General features: G+C 40.4%; 1 protein-coding gene across 1 annotated transcript in view; it reads right to left on the reverse strand.

Annotated features, from left to right (window-relative positions):
• CDH18 (cadherin 18) overlaps positions 1 to 20578 on the reverse strand; it is a 293987-nt gene that overhangs the window by 19823 nt on the left and 253586 nt on the right. Inside the window, exons 8-9 of the mRNA XM_082753298.1 lie at positions 19462 to 19598; positions 2639 to 2760 (exon numbers count right to left, since the gene is read on the reverse strand). Coding sequence (XP_082609424.1) covers positions 2639 to 2760; positions 19462 to 19598 — 259 coding nt within the window. The remainder of the gene's footprint in view (positions 1 to 2638; positions 2761 to 19461; positions 19599 to 20578) is intronic.

Below are 20578 nucleotides of genomic sequence, written 5' to 3' on the forward strand. Positions count from 1 at the left end.
ATTCTGCCAATGATGAACTATCAGTCTATCAGTTAGTTTATTTTGCACATAATGAACTCAATACATGTGCTGGGATAAATGCCCCTTTTTGGGCTAGGCTGCTAATCTCTTTCTATTTCCTGAGGAAACTGAAAAGGGCTCATACATGCCTGGCAGTACCTGACAGAATTTGTTCTTTAGTGATATATTGTACAAATAATTTTAACAAGATGATGGATAATTCAGAGTAAACACTGTCCTTTTAGTGATTAAAAAGTATTCAGCAGGACACACTTTTTAGCAAAAGACAAGTTGTCTTATTCTACAATCCTTGTCTATTTGTTCCTCTTTAATATTTGTTGAACACAGTCATTTTTATGTAACTACACAATAAAATCTGAGCAAGAGACTTTTTTCTTCTTTTTTTTCTTTTTTTTTTTTTTTTCTTCTGTACAGCACAAGGGTATCACAGTCTTTTCTGAAGCCTTTTTATGCAATGCATATAAAATCAGTGTGTGTCATGTATCTAATGCAGCTTAAAAATACAACAGCACACTTATCTAACCTTTCATATTAAACTACTGTCTGTGGAGTCCTTCACGGTAGCATTAGTCTTGGCTGTCAGTCTGCAGTGCTACAGAGGTCAGGAGTCATTCACACTTGGAACAGCAGTACCAGAGAGAAACATAGTGCTAGTCCAAGTTTTCAGCAAATGCTATTTAGTAAAACTTAATTTATCTTTTAAACATCTGTCTCATATCTTTCCATATGCAAAGCTAAATCTTTGTTTATAAGAAACATTAGCTCCTCAATACTACCACTACCCCTGGCAAACAGGGCAATTCTGAGCTGGCTTTGCTGCATGCTTTAACATATTAAACACATGCATTGTTCTTAAATTACATATACTTTTAAATATCCATATATCTATAAACGAATTGCAATTAATGCTTAATATATACATATATTTGTATAATGTATATATTTAATTAGTCTTTGACAAGTTCTACTTGTTCCCTATTTGGCTTTACTTGAGGTTTTCAAGTTATTTTTAGTTTAATAATAGTGATTCAGCTGACCTTAGATTTTCAAAGGCTTTCAGAGAAGTGTCTCAATAGCAACACTGAAGAAAACCGTGCAGTCATGAGATAGGAGGGAATATCCTTGCACAAAAATTACTAAAAAGGCAAGAAATAGGGGTCTCATGTAAATTGGAAAACAAGGAAAGGAGGTAACAGACATGTTCCACAGAGATTTATGCTGGGCAACTTGTTCATCAGTGTATTAAGTATATATATATATAAATGTCTTATATAAAGAGTACCAATAATTAGGCCACCAAATCTACTTATGATATTGAGTAGAAAGGTAGAAAGTAGAAAGGTAGTTCAAGGTAGAAAAGAGAAGGGCTGACACTAAAGACCTTCCAATACCAAGTAGCTAGGCAATACAAAGGCAGGTGAAATTCATTACACACAGACATAAAGACTTAACTTCACAAACATGATGATGTTCCTGAGCTGACCATTACTTCTATTGGCATTAAGACAAGCAGTGTTTTGCAGTCTGTGCTTACTAGTGGTTTAAAAGTATGTTAGAAGCTGTTAGAAGTTACCGGGAAAGGAACAGAGAACAGAGCAGAGATCATCATCATATACTTTGAAGCATAAACCACAGTAAAAGCTACAAACTACTGAATTCCTGCGTCTTGAATCTTGATTCCTCTCTCAAGGTGAATAGAGAGGAAATGGAGAAAGCTTAAAGGAGGACAGAATGTATGATCATAAGTCTAGAATGGCTTTATCACTGCCTGTCCAAGTTACAGAGGACTCTTCAACCTGGACAAGAGATGTCTAAGAGGAAATATACTAGAGATTTATGAATGGCAGAGAGATGATAAATAGTGACCAACTGCTCTTTCTCTCCTTCAGCACAAGAACTAATAAACAGCGATTGAAAATAGCATGGGAAGATTTGAGGGAAAAAAAAAAAAAAGAGTGCTGGATAAAACCTCAGCCTCTGCAAAAATGGTAATTCTGGTAAAAAATTGGTAAAGTCACAACTTTGGACTGCAATGAAATGCATCAGCCACAGAAGCAGCAGCTGGAATGTGACTGCTTTTTAGTCTTAGTTCTGAACTTCCCTCTGCTCACACTTTGGAAAAAAAAAATGTTCAGCATGTTTTCCATAACGATGCTGCACAGACAGGTTCATCCTTACTGTGACTTTCCATCTTAACTCTTATGAGCAATCAGCATGCAAAGAGAGCGGATAGCAGCTACATTAATCAGCCATTTCATTGAATTACATTTGAAACCTTGCTCCCACGTGGCACTTCAAGATGTTAAATTTGCTTCATCCATTTTGTACAGGATAGTGGCTTATCAAATTCTGTCAGTTATTTGCCATGATTAAGGTTTTGCCTGTCTTTACTGAAGATAGTTGTATTTTTTTTCAGCTACAAGAAAAATACCTTGAATAAATTTCCAACCTTCTCCCTTCCATCTAATACATACAAAAAGTTGAGTCAAATGTGAGTTATGAAAATAAAAACAGGAAGAATTAGATCGTGTTCCTAATTTAAACTTCTAACATGTGACATTAAACAAATAAAGTAATACTTCTTTCTCACTGGGAGAAAGAAAACTGCCAGAGTTACCTGACCAGGCTTTGCATTCTCACAGACAACTATGTCATACTCTCTGGCGAGCTCTGGAGGGTTGTCATTGACATCCAGGATTCTAACACCAACAGGAACATGGCTCACTAGCCCAGGATTGTCTGCAAAATACATAAAGGGGTATTAAGCTTTCTGAAATATTCAATATTCAGTGACATCCTCAATTTAAACATGATTTCTTAACACAATAACCAGATGAGAACTAAATACAGCTGAAGTAAGATAATAAAAGATGCTTTTTGCTGAGCTTCATTAACTGTTTTGAAAAATAATAAAACGAGTGGAAATACCAGTATCAGTTACTGTTATGTAAAAATTTGCTTTATATCATAATGTTACTGTTGTGTCATATCAGTGAAAATTCAAGCAACTCTGAAATTGAAGTGGGAGAAAGCTGTTTGTGTTATTGCACACTGTCACACTCTATGCGACGAGATGATTAATTTGTTTATAATTAACATTAAAATGTCATTACAGTATTGAGCAAATTCTAACCTTTTTATTTTTCTATCAGTGAGGTTAGGAAATAAAATACCAAAATATTATGGAAACATAAATGCACTGGTATATATAAAACTTTCCCAAGCTTGATTTAAGCTTTCTCACAAATTATAATGCTGTTACTCAACATAGTCAATGAGTCTTGCATTATCTGTGAAATCCAGGGTCAGTGACACACTAATTAGAAAATAATGTTTAAATAATGGTGTTAAATAATATATGATCTGAATTGGTATTAGAGCTCACCTTCAAAAAGAGCCCACACTCTGAAAGCGTAATACATAGACATACTTACTGAAAAATATACTATGTTAAAACAGAAAATATAATTTCTATGTTAAAATGGGGAAAAATACAAGTCTTCTTAATCCATCATTTGCTTGTTCTTACTACTAGTGAAGTAGTACCAAGACGTTTGCATTTATTTAAAAGAATTATATATGAGAATATTTTATAATTAGCTAAAATATATATTCCAAAGTCTGTGTAAGGAAGGATCAGTCTTTTAGATAATAAATTTAATTCTACTTTCACCAATTAAATTAAACTATCACTGTAAGACAGCAAAGTCAATCTTTCACATACAACAAGATAGAAGAAGAGGGTCGTATGGATTGACATTTTAAAACTGCTTGTCCCTGTGTAATGGTCGAAACTCCATCCACCCTGGTTATTTCTATCTGCATTAATCCACAGTGCGTTTCTGTCAAAAAAGGATCATTTGCAAAATGCCTTAGATTTGTCATGCCTTTGAGGGCTTCTGTTGAGAATTCTGAAAAACATTCATTAGTTTAGACATATTTGGATTCAAAGCCACCACTAATGTAGCCTCCCACTGAAAAATAGTTAAGAACACTGAAGTTTATTTTGACAAAATGAGGAATTTATTCTTCTCTGTTTTCACCTGGAATACTAGTCAAAAACATTGGGGTTTATAGGCCCTTTTTATATTTTTTTATATTCTCTTTTTGATTAATATGTCTCTGTTCATCTGATGATTTTCATTTACTTTTGGAAATTATGCACTTAGAAAATGGGAATAGAGGTGAGGTCAAAATAGTAAACAGAAAAGGAAGACTTAGCTTAGATAATATAGGAATGTCCCTGTAATTCCCAATTAATGTCAGCATTAGAACTTATAAGAATACATTCAGAAGACAGTTATGGATTTGCAAATTCTACTTTCTTGCTGTGAATGTTCATTTTTCCTTGAATGTTGGTATTTTCATTTTTACATGAAAACTATGAATATCTTTATAACATAATACTAAAGTAGATTATCTCCATCGTGTTCATGCAAGACTGTGGTCTTTGATCTCTATTGAGAAAACGCTTCTAGTGGAAATCTTTGAGGAATGTTAAAATTTTGTGAATACAAGAAGTGACAGTATGGAATAATCATATTTGGCTGTTCACTAAACAGTTGGTTGAAAGGAACCATCCATCTACCTTTACTCATACTACTGAAGGAAGAACAACAACCTTCTCTCAAGCAGACTTTGCACTGTGAGTATTATGATAAAAATGTTTGGTCCTTCTCTTAAGGTACGTCATAAGATTGTGCAGAACAGCACAAAGCAATAAAGATTGAAGAGATTTTATTGTTGACTCAAATATAGCTTACAATATCATTTAGATAGCTTGCTCCATCAATGCTATCAGATAATCCAATTACAAAAACCCTCTAATTACAATTATAGGACATGATATCTTGCAATAGATGATCTAGAGGTAATCTATAACTCAAAGGAGTCTTGTTCTTGAGACTGGGAGGCTCTAGCACATAGTCTGGTCAGTGTGTGAACTAGAAAGTATGGGAAGGACACAAAGAAAAGGACAGCACACAGAAGCAGAGTAAGGAGAGAAAAGGCAGAGATCATAGTAAAGGATTAAGGAATAAACCCATTTGGGAGTGGCTTCATAAACTCCAGTGAAGGCAACACCAATTTTCACACCAGAAAAAGCCAGAAGAAGCTTTTGCCTGATGGCAAAATAATTTGTGACTACTAGGTATTCATAGCATCACTGAAAAATCTTAGTTGAAATGGACCTCTGGAGGTCACTGGTCCAGACTCCCCACTCAAAGCAGGCCCATCCTCAAAGCTGTAATTGCGCATAATAATAGGAGGAACAGGGCAAGAAAGCAGGAAGAGCGCAGGGCAAAAGGTACCAGAGACAGTGAACTTTCTGTTGTTCTGGAATGTTTGGAACTGAAGGAAGGTCAAATGTTTTATTACACTATGTGGTAAAAGACAGACAATTTCCTTTCCTTTAGTACAGTATGTCACACCCCTTTCCCCATCCTGAACAGAACCCTCTTGTATGCTTGTCACTGCTACACAGTGCAGTCTTAATCCAGTCTGTTAAATTTGCATTATTTTCCCAGAGACTTCATGGAGATTCAGAGAGTTTACCTATATTTTTTCTGCAGCTGTTTTGCAGTACAAGGAATTCATATTTATCTTACCAATTCAAAAGAATGCAGGGAATTATTAGTATATTTCTGGAAGCAGTTACCTTATGGGATCTTTGACCTTTACAGGCAAACTTCCATACAGACTGCCCACTCACTGTAAAATGCTAATAAGGGAAGTATTAATGCCACTTACCAAAACTGTCCTGAGGTTTGTCAGATTATGTATACTACATCAATGTCTATGCAAGATGATAGCACAGTTTATAAAGGGAGAAGAGAATGAGAATAAATTAAGAGGGACCTTACAAGTATATTTTTTCAGGTTGTGTTTTGTTTTGTTTTATTGTAAAATAAATACAAACACCAGTCTATTGTAGGTGTGCAACTTACCTGCATGCCCCAAAATACTCTGATAACTGGTCCTTTCAGTAGTGCATTTTTGTTAATTAGAAAAATTTAATTACAAACATGTATTTCAATAGTTTGGCAGATTTCCAGTTTTGAGATAATCAGTGCTGACATGTATTTCAGACCTGTGCATTACAAATCAGCCAGATCCATTCTGTATCCTATTATCATTATGCCTCAAGAGTAGATTTTTTGAAGTGAATGCTCACTTTTAAGAAGTAAATGAAGCAGAAACATTGTTCTTGCTGTCTTACACTTGAGATTTTTCCCAGAATAAGTATTTATTTTGCCAGAATACTAAATCTCGTGTACACTTCATTGGGTTAGAAACTGGCTAGGTAGCTGGGCCCAAAGAGTCATGGTGAATGGAGTTAAATCCAGTTGGAGGCTGGTCACTAGTGGAGTCCCCCAGGGCTCAGCACCAGGGCCAGTTCTCTTTAACATCTTTATCAATGATCTGGATGAGAGGATTGGGTGTACCCTCAGTAAGTTTGCAGATGACACCAAGTTAAGGATGTGTGTCGATCTGCTCAAGGATAGGAAGGCTCTGCAGGAGGATCTGGATAGGCTGGACCCATGGGCTGAGGTCAACTGCATGAAGTTCAACAAGGTCAAGTGCTGGGTCCTGCACATGGGGCACAACAACCCCAAGCAGAGCTACAGTCTGAGAGATGGGTGGTTAGAAAGCTGCCTGGCAGAGAAGGACTTTGGAGTATTGGTTGATAGTTGGCTGTATATGAGCCAGCAGTGTGATCAGGTGGCCAAGAAGACCAACAGCATCACAAGCAGGTCTAGGGAAGTGATTGTCCCCCTGTACTCAGCTCTAGTGAGGCCACACCTCGAGTACTATGTTCAGTTTTGGGCCCCTCGCTACAAGAAGGACATTGAAGAGCTTGAGTGAGTCTAGAGAATGGCAGCAAAGCTGGTGAGGGGTCTGGAGAACAAGTCTTATGAGGAGTGGCTGAGAGAGTTGGGGTTGTTCAGCCTGGAGAGGAGGAAGCTCAGGGGCAACCTTATTGCACCCTATAGGTACCTTGCACCCTATAGGTACCTTGAAGGAGGCTGTAGTGAAGTAGGGGTCGGTCTAGTCTCCCACATGCCTGGTGACAGGGTGAGGGGGAATGGGCTAAAGTTGTGCCTAGGGGAGCTTTAGGTTGGATGTTAGGAAGAACTTCTTTACTGAAAGGGTCGTTTAGGCATTGGAATAGGCTGCCCAGGGAAGTGGTATCACCATCCTTGCAGGTCTTTAAAAGACGTTTAGATGTAGAACTTAGTGATATGGTTTAGTGGAGGACTTGTTAGTGTTAGGCCAGAGGTTGGACTAGATGATCTTGGAGGTCTCTTCCAACCTAGATGATTCTGTGATTCTGTGAAATATCTGTAAAGCAAATTAGTTTTATTGAGTATCAGCCCCTCAACCAGCAGGTTGTCTCTGAACTTGCAGAAGTCCTTATCAGCAGCCAGTCTGGAAGCCGGATGCATCTCCTCAATTAATTTATGTAGGCAAACATTAAAACCTCCGTTTAAGAAGAAAGCTTCTTTTTAATACATCTTCTGCTGTTCCAGACTTCCATTTCATATTAACAAAATTTCCATGGTCTTTATGAAAACAAATTGAACCTGGGAGACATTCAGAATAACAGTCCTGATGTCAACAGTCTGCTATATTTTGTGTGTGTGTTTTAGTTGTTACATTGCTACAGTGTAACACTTGCTATAAAAGCTGAGTGAATAATATAACCCAGAGTAAACCTGAACTATTTTAACAGGGTGAAGGATTGAAAATGAATAATTTTACAAATTTCATGATCTAGCACAAAAATATTCACCTAGTTTAGGGTCATAATAAATGGCTATGCTTTGCCATTATTAATATTAAATATTGATCTTAATCACTGCAATATTTTTTTTTCTCCTCTTTACAGCTTTTCAAGACCTTTTGAGGCAAATCAATATTTGGGAAGTTCAGCCATCCATCTCATCATTTGATCATTCAAATCAATTCAATATTTGGGAATCAATTCAATATTTGGGAATCTCGTCATTCTTGTCATTCGACCGGGAACCACACAGGGATCGGCTGCAGTGAGGGCTCCTGGCAGGGAGATGAACGAAGCCAACCCCAAACAGAGCAGCAGCCCTGCCCCCCCCCCCCCACCCCCCAAGCAGGCAGGTGCTGTGCTTGTGCCGCTGTGGGCGCTGAGGAGCTGAGGGTGGAGCCAGGGGTGCAACAGCCCACCCACCCCTGGCGTTATAAAAGTAGTCCCTAGAGAGTGCCGCGACCCAGAAGCGCTGCAAACTGAACGTGCTAACAGGACTGGCTTGGCAGGTAGTGCAGACAGTTCAAGTGGGGCAGGGAGGAGAACCTAGACCTTGCCATGGTGGGCACCCGTCGCAGCGGTCAGTCCAAGGTAGCAACCCAAATGGAGGAGATGCTGCCCCTCTGGGATCACGTGGGCACCCAGGTGGATCCCCTGAGGGCGGAGGTGGTAGTCCAGACAGATGACTGCGGGGAACTCCAGAATCTGGAGGCCGATCTGGGCCATGAGGGAGGAGAGCGCTGTCACAGGTGCAGGTGTGCCCTGCTTCAGGGACTCCTCAAGCAGGTGGCTGGGCTGCAGTGAGAAATCAGCAGCCTGAGGGAGTCTCTGAGGGTGACAGATAGGAGGGGTCTCCCTGCCCCTGCTGTTGCTTGGCAGCCCTCTCCTATGTCCCGACAAGGGGTAGAGGCTGCCCCCGTTGAACACATGCGGAACAGAGGGCTAGACTGTCCACAAGAGACAAGGGGCTGGACCCTTGTCTTAGGTTGGAACAGAAAGAGACATCTGCCCCCGACACCCATGGTGCCACCTACCCCCACGCTGTCCCTGGGAAATAGATTTGAGGCTCTCAGGGAGGTTGTGGAAGAGGCTGAGGGTCTGGACAGTAGTCCGAACCCAGGAAGCAACCCCGAGAAGAGAGTCAAGATTGGGGGAAGTGCAAAACATAAGGATCAGGGCCAGATGGAGCACCACATTGTAACCTGTGCCACAAAAAAAAAAAAAAGAGCAGAGAGTCCTGGTGACTGGAGACTCCTTGGTGAGGGGCACTGAGGCTCCTATCTGCCACCCAAATAACCTAGCCAGAGAAGTGTGCCATCTTCCTGGGGCACGTGTCAGAGACGTTAGGAAGGCTCTGCCATGACTCATTAAACCAGAGGACTACTATCCTCTCGTCATTCAGGTTGGATCCCGGGAAGCTGCTATTAGAAAAATGAAGAATATTAAAAAGGACTTTGCATCCCTGGGGAGGTTGTTGAATGGATTGGGGGTGCAGGTAGTGTTCTCCTCTGTCCTCCTTCTGGGTGACTGGGATGCAGATAAAAGGAGCAGAACAGGACAGGTAAATGACTGTCTGAGGGGGTGGTGTCTGGATCAGGGATTTGGGTATTTTAATCTTGGGCCATCCTTTGAGAGGCCGGGTATGTGGGCTACGGACAGACACCAACTGAGCAAGTGGGTCACAAGTGTGTTGGGGAGCAAGCTCTCTGAGCTGATTACCAGGGCTTTAAAATAGGTTTGATGGGGGAAGGGAGGGGAGCTAAAGGTGACTGAGAAGGGCTGGGGGAAGTCGTCACTACTGTCACTGCTGAAGACAGGGAAAAACATCTGAGCTCTCCCATAGGATTGTCTCAGGGCTCCTCAGAGAAGGTAGCATTCCCAATCCCCCGGCCAGTATCTTCTTCTTGCATCCCTCCAGGGGTAACTGTGTCTGCTGCGTCCCTATTGTGCCTATATACCAATGCGCAGAGCATGGGAAATAAACAGCATGAGCTCGAGATCTGTGTTTGTTCGCAGGGCCACAATCTCATTGCAATCGCAGAGACGTAGTGAGACAGCTCGCATGACTGGAACACTCTCATGGAGGGCTATGTCCTCTTTAGGAAAGACAGGCTGGGGAAGTGAGGGGGTAGGGTTGCCCTTTATGTGAGGGAGCAATTAGAGTGTACCCAGCTTCAGCTGGGGGACGGTGAAGGACAAGTGGAGAGCTTGTGGGTAAGAATTAAGGGATGGGCTGGTATGGGGGACACCACTGTGGGGGTATACTGCAGATCACCAGATCAAGAGGAGGAAGTCGATGAGGCCTTCTACAAGCAGCTGGTAGTAGCCTCACGATCACAAGCACTGGTTCTCATGGGGGACTTCAATTACCCAGGCATCTGCTAGGTAAGCAACTCAGCTAGGAACGCGCAGTCCAAATGGTTCCTACAATGCATTGAAGACCATTTTCTGATGCAGGTGGTGGAGGAGTCAACGAGGCGGGGGGTGCTCCTGGACCTTGTTCTTACCAACAGGGATGGCCTTGTTTGGGATGTGTAGGTTGGGGGCAGCTTGGGATGCAGCGACCATGAGATGGTGGAGTTCCAGATGGAACTAGGCAAAGGAAGTAAGGCTAAAAGCAGGATTGCAACCATGGACATTCGAAGAGCCAACTTCGACCTCTTCCGGGACCTGCTTGGGAGTATCTCATGGGATAGGTTGCTAGAAGGCAAGGGTGCTTGTGAGAGCTGGGCTACATTTAAGCAGCACTACTTCCATGCTCAGGATCGGTGCATCCCGAGGAATAGGAAATCACGGAAGGGGGGCAGGAAACCTGCATGGATGAGCAAGGAGCTCATCGATAAGATCAAAAGGAAGAGGAAGGTCTATGAAATGTGGAAAAGGGCCTGTCCTCTTGGGAGGAGTATAGATGTGTTGTCAGGGCCTGCAGGGATGTGACAAGGAAGGCTAAAGCTGACCTAGAGATGAGGCTTGTAAAAGAGATAAAGGATAATAAGGGTTTTTTCAAGTATGTAAACAGCAAGAGGAAGACTAGGCATTATGTGGGTCTGTTGCTGAATGAGGGGGGTGTCCTGCTCAAGGGAGACGCTGAGAAGGCAGGGATACTGAATGCTTTCTTTGCTTCAGTCTTTGCTTCAAGGACACTTCCCCGGGACTCCTCGCTCCTGGCAATAGGACAAAGGGTCTGGGAAATGGAGGGCTCCCCCCTGGTGGACATGAGAGTGGTTTGGGAGCGTCTGAGTGGGCCTGATGGGATGCATCCGCATGTGGTAAGGGAGCTGGCAGATGTGATCGCCAAACTGCTCTCTATCATCTTTGAAAGGTCCTGGAGAATGGGTGAGGTGCCTGAAGACTGGAAGATAGCCAATGTCACTCCGGTCTTCAAGAAGGGCAGGAAGGAGGATCCAGGAAACTGCAGGCCAGTCAGTTTCACCTCTGTCGCTGGAAAGGTATTGGAGCAGCTTGTTCTGGATGCCATCACCAAGCAATTGGAAGAGAAGAATGTTATGAGGAGTAGTCAGCATGGATTCACCAAGGGGAAGTTGTGCTTGACCAACCTCGTTGCCTTCTCTGATGGCATCACCAGCTGGGTAGATAGGGGGAGAGCAGTGGATGTCATCTACCTGGTGGTAGATGGTACATGGTACATGGTACAGCAAGGTGGGTTGAGAGCTGGGTGACTGGCCAAGCTCAGAGGGTAGTGATCAGCGGAGCAGAGTCTGGCTGGAGGCCTGTGACTAGCGGTGTTCCCCAGGGGTTGGTGTTGGGTCCGGTCTTGTTCAACATCTTCATCGACGACCTTGATGAGGGAATCGTGTCTGCCCTCAGCAAGTACGCCAATGACACAAAGCTGGGAGGAGTGGCTGACACGCCAGAAGGCTGTGTTGCCATTCAGCAAGACCTGGACCGGCTGGAGAGATAGGCAGGAAGAAACCAAATGAGGTTTAATCAGAGCAAGTGTAGAGTCCTGCACCTGGGAAGGAACAACCCGAAGTATCAGGTTGGGGGACGACCTTCTGGAGAGGAGCTCTGAGGAGAAGGACCTGGGGGTCCTGGTGGACGACAGGTCGACCATGAGCCAGCACTGTGCCCTTGTGGCCAAGAGGGCTAATGGGATCCTGGTGTGCATTAAAAGGAGCGTGGCCAGCAGGTCAAGGGACGTGATCCTCCCCCTCTACTCTGCCCTTGATCCTCACCTGGAGTACTGTGTCCCGTTCTGGGCTCCCTGGTACAAGAAAGACAGGGATCTCCTGGAAGGAGTCCAGTGGAGGGCCACAAAGATGATATGGGGCATGGAGCATCTTCCCTGTGAAGAAAGGCTGAGAGACCTGGGTCTGCTCAGCCTGGAGAAAAGAAGACTGAGAGGGGATCTCCTCAATGTATATAAATATCTGAGGGATGCGGGACAGAAGGATGTAGCCAACCTCTTTTCAGTGGTTTGTGGGGATAGGACAAGGGGCAATGGCTGCAAGTTACAGCACAGGAAGTTCTGCACTGACATGCAAAAGAACTTCTTCACAGTGAGGGTGACGGAGCATTGGAACAGGCTGCCCATGGAGGTTGTGGAGTCTCCTTCTCTAGAAATATTTAAGGCCTGTCTGTACGCCTACCTGGGCAGCCTGCTCTGAGGAACCTGCTTTGGCAGGGGGGTTTGACCCGATGATCTTTCGAGGTCCCTTCTAACCCCTACAGTTCTGTGATTCTGTGATCTTTTCTGGTGTTTTTTCAAGAGAAGTAGAAGGTATACATCTTAATTACCTTTTACAGATTAGTTTTGATGTATTAGAATACAGATGTAGGAAGGATAAAATATACTAGAGAAATGGAAGTGAAATGATAAAAGAATGCTTTGTATGTAAGTGAGAGTAATATTCAGAAAATATTTGGTTTAGTTTAGGGTATACCTTACAACAAGGTACATTTTCTGGTAATGAGAAAATTACTCAGAACCTAGTCATAAGAGTAACATTCTTTTCTGCTCTTTTAAAGTCATGGGTACTTTTAAATACTGTTAACTGAAATTAGATAGGCAATATTTTATTTTTTGTTGACTTTTCATTGATGAACACAAACCTAAAGGCACTCATCACTTGGATCATCATAGTAGTGATAGCAGTAGAAGCAGCAACAAGAAGAGGATTATTAGTAGTAATAGCTCTGCATCAGACAAAACATTTAGCACTCTCATGTTGGTGTCTCCCTCATCCTTAATGCAAGCAAAATTCTGCATCTCACAGACAATACTGGTGCTCACCTCCTGAGTAGATCAGGGCACCACAAACTGCACTGGCTCTGTGAAAGGATCCATTTGGAAATTCTGGTACTGATTCACAAAGCCTGAAGGGAAAAATGTCATGTGATCCCAAAGATGGCCTCTTCTTTGGGGACCCATCCTGATAGCTACCATCATCATTGCAAGTATCAGAGCCCAAGGGAGATGGTGAATAAACTTTGTTAAATGTAGACTCAACTGGAACACCAAGGGAGTTCAGGAAGAGCCATATCCTATGAAACATACTTACAGACGAAAACATAAGAATATCCTCATGATACCTTTCCCCAAAGAAACAGAGAAGAAAATTTGTCATGCCTTGAAGGAAATGACTAAACTGAGATAAACAGGGAAGTAAGCACAGAACTAGAAGCATCACTTCTTGATCAGGATGGAGAACTAGCTGCCTTTAGACAACTGTTTTTATAAGGAGTTTTGTGTTGGTTTTACTTATTGTTTAGGAATGCTATAGGAGATTTTGCTACAAATGAAATTATTATGATTTCATGGTCCATTAGTAGGCTATTTATCAAGGCTGGAAATAAACTGCATCATTGGAAGTGTGGATAGGGTACCAATATTGTGTTTAGATCTTGTCATTAAAAAGATAATAGCTATCCTATTTGTCACTACTTCATGAAAAAAGTAGTCGTAGAACACAGACTTTGCCTTTTAAAAAATCAACTTCAATTTTAAAAGTAGGAAATACTTTTGCGGCAGACTCTGTTTCTTGGAAAACATAAAGTAATTCTTATCAATACCAAAACTCTTTCTGTAACTGAGCTAGGAGGCTGAATGCAAGTGAAGTAAAAAAATGAAGAATGAGTGTGATTTTATTTTTTTTCTTGAGGTGGGAGAGAAGGGTGGTGGCCTTAAGGGAACACTATAATGTCTGCTTTTGTAATGTATCTATATCTAAATCAGAAATGTATCAAAACAATACATAAGACAAAATTTTTCTCTGCTGATGTCAAATCAATTAAGTTATTTTCATTATTTATGTGTACTCTGTTGCATCAAAATAAATAAATAAATTAGTTTTGAAGAAAAAAATACAGACTAGAAATCACTCTAAAAAATTCTGTTTTCAGCATAAGGAAAAAGTCACTTCAAGGAAACACTAAGACACAAAGCCAGCAACAAACTCACTAGCATTAAATCATCCTGCTGTCCACCATATACAGAGGGTTTAGGAGATTACGACACTCTAACAGCACTTTGTTACTATATTACCTTCTGTTAGAACTTGAAAAGGGTTCAATTTATTTTCAATTACTTTTTTTTTTTTTTTTTTTTGACACAAAGTACTAAAGACAGTCTTGATTATGGGGAAAAGTTTGAAGTGAGAAAATAAAATGTCGTCAGTTCTTGCCCTTTTCTAATTCTTTCAATGATATATGGTAGGAAGATATTACTGCATATTTCCTTCAGGCAATGCATATGTTGTTTTCATGTATTTCAAAACACAAAAAAATTGAATTGTGTGTTTTTGGATTTTGATTTTGCTTCTCATAATATCTTGTTCACTTCTTGTAAAATAAATCAGTGTACCTTTAAATAGCATTAACAGGTTTATTCTGCTTATTTTACACCTTCATTCCATCTTCAGTTCTCATTCTCCATATGACTGTCTTACATAGTGCTATCAGTAACACAAATTTTAATATCCTAACAAAAATTGAGAAACCTCTTTTTTTTTGCTGTAGTGTACCATTAAACATCAAAAAAGGACTGCCAAACTCTTTGCTTATCTTGGTGTTCACTGATGGCAATATGAGGTGAAAATATCTCTCTGCACCTGAAGAAAATACCTAACTGCACCTCAGTCTAATAATCTATTTATTTTATGCAATTATAGCGCTTTCAATATTCATTCAAGATTTCATTTTTTAATATGTTTCTGCTACAAATTATTTCTCCCTGTGCTTCCCGTTTTCCTCTATATAACCTTTCTAGGTTACTGTTTCTGTTTCTACCAAAACTGAGGAAAACAAAACAAACAAATAAAACAAACAAACAAACAAAAAATGGTTTATATTAAAATGAGAATTGACTTTAATCCTTTTATCATAATTCTTGCAAGGTACTGTTGAAAACTCTTATTTTTGTAAGCTGTCCTGCTTTTTCACATATTTCAGTTCTGAACAGGGTTTACTCTATGAAAATATTTCTGAATATTATTTCTTTATGTAGATTTTCTAATACCTGTATTTTTCTGGGATCCTTTCAATAAAAAATCACAGGGCATAGCATGTTTTGCCATTGAGATGTTGCTCTAATTCAACACTTCGGTATCTTTTTTTTCTGAAGTTAGTATAAGGCATGTGCATAGAAGCAAATATGAAAGACATATAAACAGTATGACAGATACTCCTGTCCCTTAATGATTTCACGCACTTTCACTGGACTTGATCCAGCTACTCCACTTCTCTTTTGTACAGCTGAGCCCAGACCTGGACCCAGCACTCCAGATTTGGTCTTAACAGTGCTGTGTAGAGGGAAGGATCACCTCCCTTGACTTGCCAGCTCCTCCTCATGCACTGTAGGATGTTGTTGGATGACTCAGGAGCACACTGCTGACTTATGTTCAAGTTGTTGTCCACCAGGACCCCCATGTCCTTGTCTGAAAAGCTGCTACCCAGCCAGTTAGCTGTCCACTGGTGCATAGGGTTACTCTTCTTGAGGTTCTGGACTCCTTTTATTGAACTTTTATAAAGTTCCAGTTCACTCATTTCTCTAGTCTGTTGAGATCTTTCTGGAGGGAAGCACAACTCTACGGAGTATCAGCCATTACCCCAGTTTTGTGTCATTTATACACTTGCTGAGAGTGCACTCTGTCCCATAAACTAGGTCATTAATGAAGAGATTAAACAGTACTGCATCCAGTATTGGCTCCTGATCAGTACCCTTTGTGCCTGCCATTTCAGACAGTTTTCAATCTACCTCACTGTTCATTTATCTATCCCATAATTCAATGCCTTTTTCTTATGTGAGCTTCTCAAAGTCTTCCTTAAATTTTACTAGAGGCATTACTTGTGAATCTCACTTAATAACTTGTTGCTCATTTTACATATAATACAATTACAAAGACTTCTAATTGATGGATTGCACATCATTCCTCAAAATATCTCATCCTTGCTCTGTGTTTTCTTATTTCCATTACTCTTGGCAAAGAGTTGATCAAAAGCCTTTAACAGAGCCCAGTAAATCGTATCCCCTCCCTTTTTCAAAAACTGCTTTATAAACTCTTTCAGAGAATTCTAACGAGCTAATGAAATGTGAATAATTCTAAGTGAAACTGTATTTTTAAATCCTATTACCAACAACTTTCAATCCTTCCCCACACCCCAAACAGTCTGTAGTTCCTTCAATATAAAACACAGTATTATTTTAATATCTTTCTTATTCCCTAATGCCACAAGGAGTTTTCAGGAAGTGCTAGTACTGAAACAACCGAAGGAACAGCTTCAATGGCATGCTCTGGACAGCAAAATCCCACTGCTTCCATTCACTGTATGCTGCTGTTGAAGAACAGTGCATGTCAAAGAGAAAAAGGATTGTCCCGTTCTCCCAGCAGTGAACACTGCTGTGCTTTGGGCCCTGTCTATGCAAACAGAAAAATCACTGATCATTACGTCAACATTATTTCCACAGAGGAAAGTGGTGCAGCTTCCACTGATTTCACAGGGGACATTCGATCAATGCTGCGTGTACATGACACACTGAAACTAATTGTGAAAGTAAACTTTTTAGGAAGAGTTCAGAAACAATATGGGTGAATCATGTAGATATCATAAATTTGAATCTAGAAATATGATGCTGCTTCTAAATTTTCTTTGTATAAAAGAAGCAGGATAACTAGAAGTATGATCAGTAGAAACAGAATTCTGTCACTAATGTGTGGTGCTAAGTAAAGAGGAAAACACTTCAAGAAACTAATTATAACAGAATCACAGAATCATTAGGTTGGAGGAGACCTCCAAGATCATCTAGTCCAACTTCTGACCCAACACTAACAAGTCCTCCAGTAAACCATATCACTAAGCTCTACATCTAAACGTCTTTTAAAGACCTCCAGGGATGGTGACTCAACCACTTCCCTGGACAACCTATTCCTATGCCTAACGATAACTTTTTTTCCACAGAACACCTCTTATTTTTGAAACAGTACATTCTGGGCTTTGCAGATTCTGTGGTGTTCCTGGTTAAGCAAATCGTGTCAGAATCATAGAATGGCTTGGGTTGGAAGGGACCATAAAAATCACCCAGTTCCATGGACAGGGATGCCCCCCACTGGATCAGGTTGCTCAGGGCCTTGTCCAGCCTAGTCTTAAATACCTCCAGGGATGGGGCATCCAAAACTTCTCTGGGCAAAAGCTACAAATGCCTTCTTCAACACCAGGTGAATTTGAAGAATACCACTCTCACACCTAAAACACATTTTGGTCATAGTGCTCCACCTATTTTTCAGCTTCAGTCTTAGTTCTGCCATGCCTTGTGCATGGACTTGAAAATGAAAGCCATAAAAGGCTGTAGCTATGCAATAGATAGTACTTAAGAGTTCTGGCCTTCATTCTGTATGCACAAAATGTAGATACAATTATTGTTTCTATAATGGATTTGGAAGACTATAGCAGTGTTATAATTTTCAATTTAGTGTATGTAAGAAAATGGGCAAAGAAGCAGACACAAAGAAAAGCTGTCTGCTTTTAGGCTGCTTGTCACCTGTCTGCTGTCTATCTCTTCCTCACTGTTCTCTCTTCCATTTTTCATAAATGAATTGTTATTCAAGTTGATGTCATATATTTACTTATCTTCCCAACCCCAACTGTAACAGTAACAAATGCAACACAGGGGAAAAAGCAAGACCTGTGTATTTGTGTAACAAGTAACACCTTGAATGGGGAATTCTAAGCAGTCTGCCTTAGGAAAGAAAAAAAAAAAAAAAAAAAAAAAAAGAAGTATTTCATCCTCATTATTCATACAATTTTCTTTTACATATAAATATAACCTTTCTCAGCACGGTATGTGAACTACCAATCACTTGACTATATGAAATAACTAATGCAGAAAGCTACATTTCAGTTTAATGCTATTGAGATTTATTTCTGCAAAAAAATCATACTTGGATGTTTTCCAAAAAAGCCTAGTGACTATGCCTGTTTTTAGTATGTCCCAATGTGGCTTTTAAATCTTAATTAAAACTACCACTTATTATGCACCTGCTTATGATTAGGCCTAAATTATATTTAATTTCATGCTGCACTGAAATAACAGATATACAAACACACTGTCAAGCACACTGAAGTGCAGTGGTTACCTTTTGCAAAGGGCTAACCATAAAACTCTAGATTTCACTATTTACTATAGAAATTTACTTATTTCAAAATGTAAACTCAGTTGCAACAGCAAGTGCAATAATCAAAAACAGTTTGTTGTCCTTATAAAACACGTACATGCTATTAATTCTGTAGTATGTGCTAGCAATGTAATGGCAAAAAATAGATTATGTTTTAACCTGGAAATGAAACAGATGAAAGCAAAGGGATCTCACTTATGTCACTGGCACTTGTTATAAGTAAAACCTGTAAAGTGTCATCTGACAATGCTGGAATAAATAAAATAAAATAAAATAAAATAAAATAAAATAAAATAAAATAAAATAAAATAAAATAAAATAAAAGTTACAAATTTTGATCAAAATCCCTTTCCACTGAATGATGGCATCACTGAGAGTACTCAGCAAGACTGAATTTATTGATCCAACATGGGATTCTTTTTTTTTTCCATTTAGTTAGTTGATTTTCATTTTTTTTTAACCTCTAAAACTTTGACTGTGTCTAAGTAAGGACTCTGTAATAAAAAAGTTACCAGAATTCTTCATTTCTTAAAAATTGTCCCTACCTCATATAAAAATGTCTGTCTGGGACTACATAGACATTTTTTGACTGTTAAAGGGGTTGTCTGAGGCGATGGAAATTCATCAGACTTTGAGGCCTTTCGAATGCATAGGCAAGTATTTATTGTATCTTTACTTGAAAATTTGCGTAGTAAAAAGCCAGACATTCAACTTGTCAATCAGCAACTGCTAGACACCTGATCGATATAAATGAATTAATATTGGCATATTTACCAACAATTAATCTTAGATAAGAAAGGATGAATTTCTCAAACAATACTATACAGTGTTGTCTTCTAGGATATATAAAAGTATGATAAACAAATAGGACAAACTGTTCATTTTAGGCCACTGACTGCCTGGAACTGTTCCTGGGTAAAAAGGCATCCTTCTACCACATAAAGAAAAACATGATAAATTTACATAGGTGGAATCACATAGGCTTTTTTTTTTTTTTTAATACTATGTACCACATACGTTCTTTACCTATCTCAGAAGCAGCCACTGTGATGTTGTACCAAGGTGTTTCCTCTCTGTCAAAGATCTTGGCAGTCTTAATGGTCCCAGTATTAGCATCAATGGTGAAATACCTATCTTCTTCTGTGTTATGATCAATGAAATATCTAAGAAGAAATAAAATAGTAAATACATACACATTGTAACAAGTATCATCCAAAGTCACTGAAAGCTGCATAAGAATCATAAAATCATAGAATAACCTGAGTTGGAAAGGACCCACAGTTCCAATTCCTACACACAGCACCACCCAAAAAAACAAATGCTATGTCTGAGAGCATTGCCCAAATGCTTCTTGAATTCCATCAGGCTTGGTGCCACAATCACTTCCCTGGGAAGCCTGTTCTAGTGCCTGGCCACCAACTAGGTGAAGAACCTTTCCCTAACACCCAGCCTGAACCTCCCCTGTGGCAGCTCCATGCCATTCGCTCAGGTCCTGTCACTATCCCTAGAGAGCAAAGCTCAGTGCCTGCCCCTTGTGGGGAGGCTACAGGATGCCATGAGGCCTCCCCTCAATCTGCTCTGCTCTGGGCTGAACAAACCAAGTGATCTCAGCCACCTCTCAGACATCTTCCCCTCTAGACCCTTCACCATCTTCTTATATTGTGGCACCCAAAACTGCACACAGTGCTTGAGGTGAGGCTGTACCAGAGCAGAGCAGAGCAGAACAATCCCTTCCCTAGACCAGCTTGCAGTGCTGTTCCTGATGCACCCTAGGACATGGGTTGCCCTTTTGGCTGCCAGGGCACTCTGTTGGCTCTCTTTCAACTTGTTGTCAACCAGAACCCACAGATCCCTTTCTTGTGGGGCTGCTCTCCAACCTCTCATCCCACAGTCTGTATGTATAGCCAGAATTGCCCCTTCCTGGGTGCAGAATCTGGTACTTGTTCTTGTTGAACTTCATGTGGCTGGTGATTGCCCATCCCTCCAGTTTGTCAAGATCTCTTTGCAAGGCTTCTCTGCCCTCAAGGGAGTCAACAGCTCCGCCTAATTTAGTATCATCTACAAACTTATTCAAAACACCTTCAAGTCCTACATCCAAGTCATATTTGAAAACATCAAAGAGAACTGCCCCTAAAGTGGACAC

The sequence above is a fragment of the Aythya marila genome (assembly GCF_965140915.1).
Source record: "Aythya marila genome assembly, chromosome: 2".
In the NCBI taxonomy this organism is placed as follows: Eukaryota; Metazoa; Chordata; class Aves; order Anseriformes; family Anatidae; genus Aythya; species Aythya marila.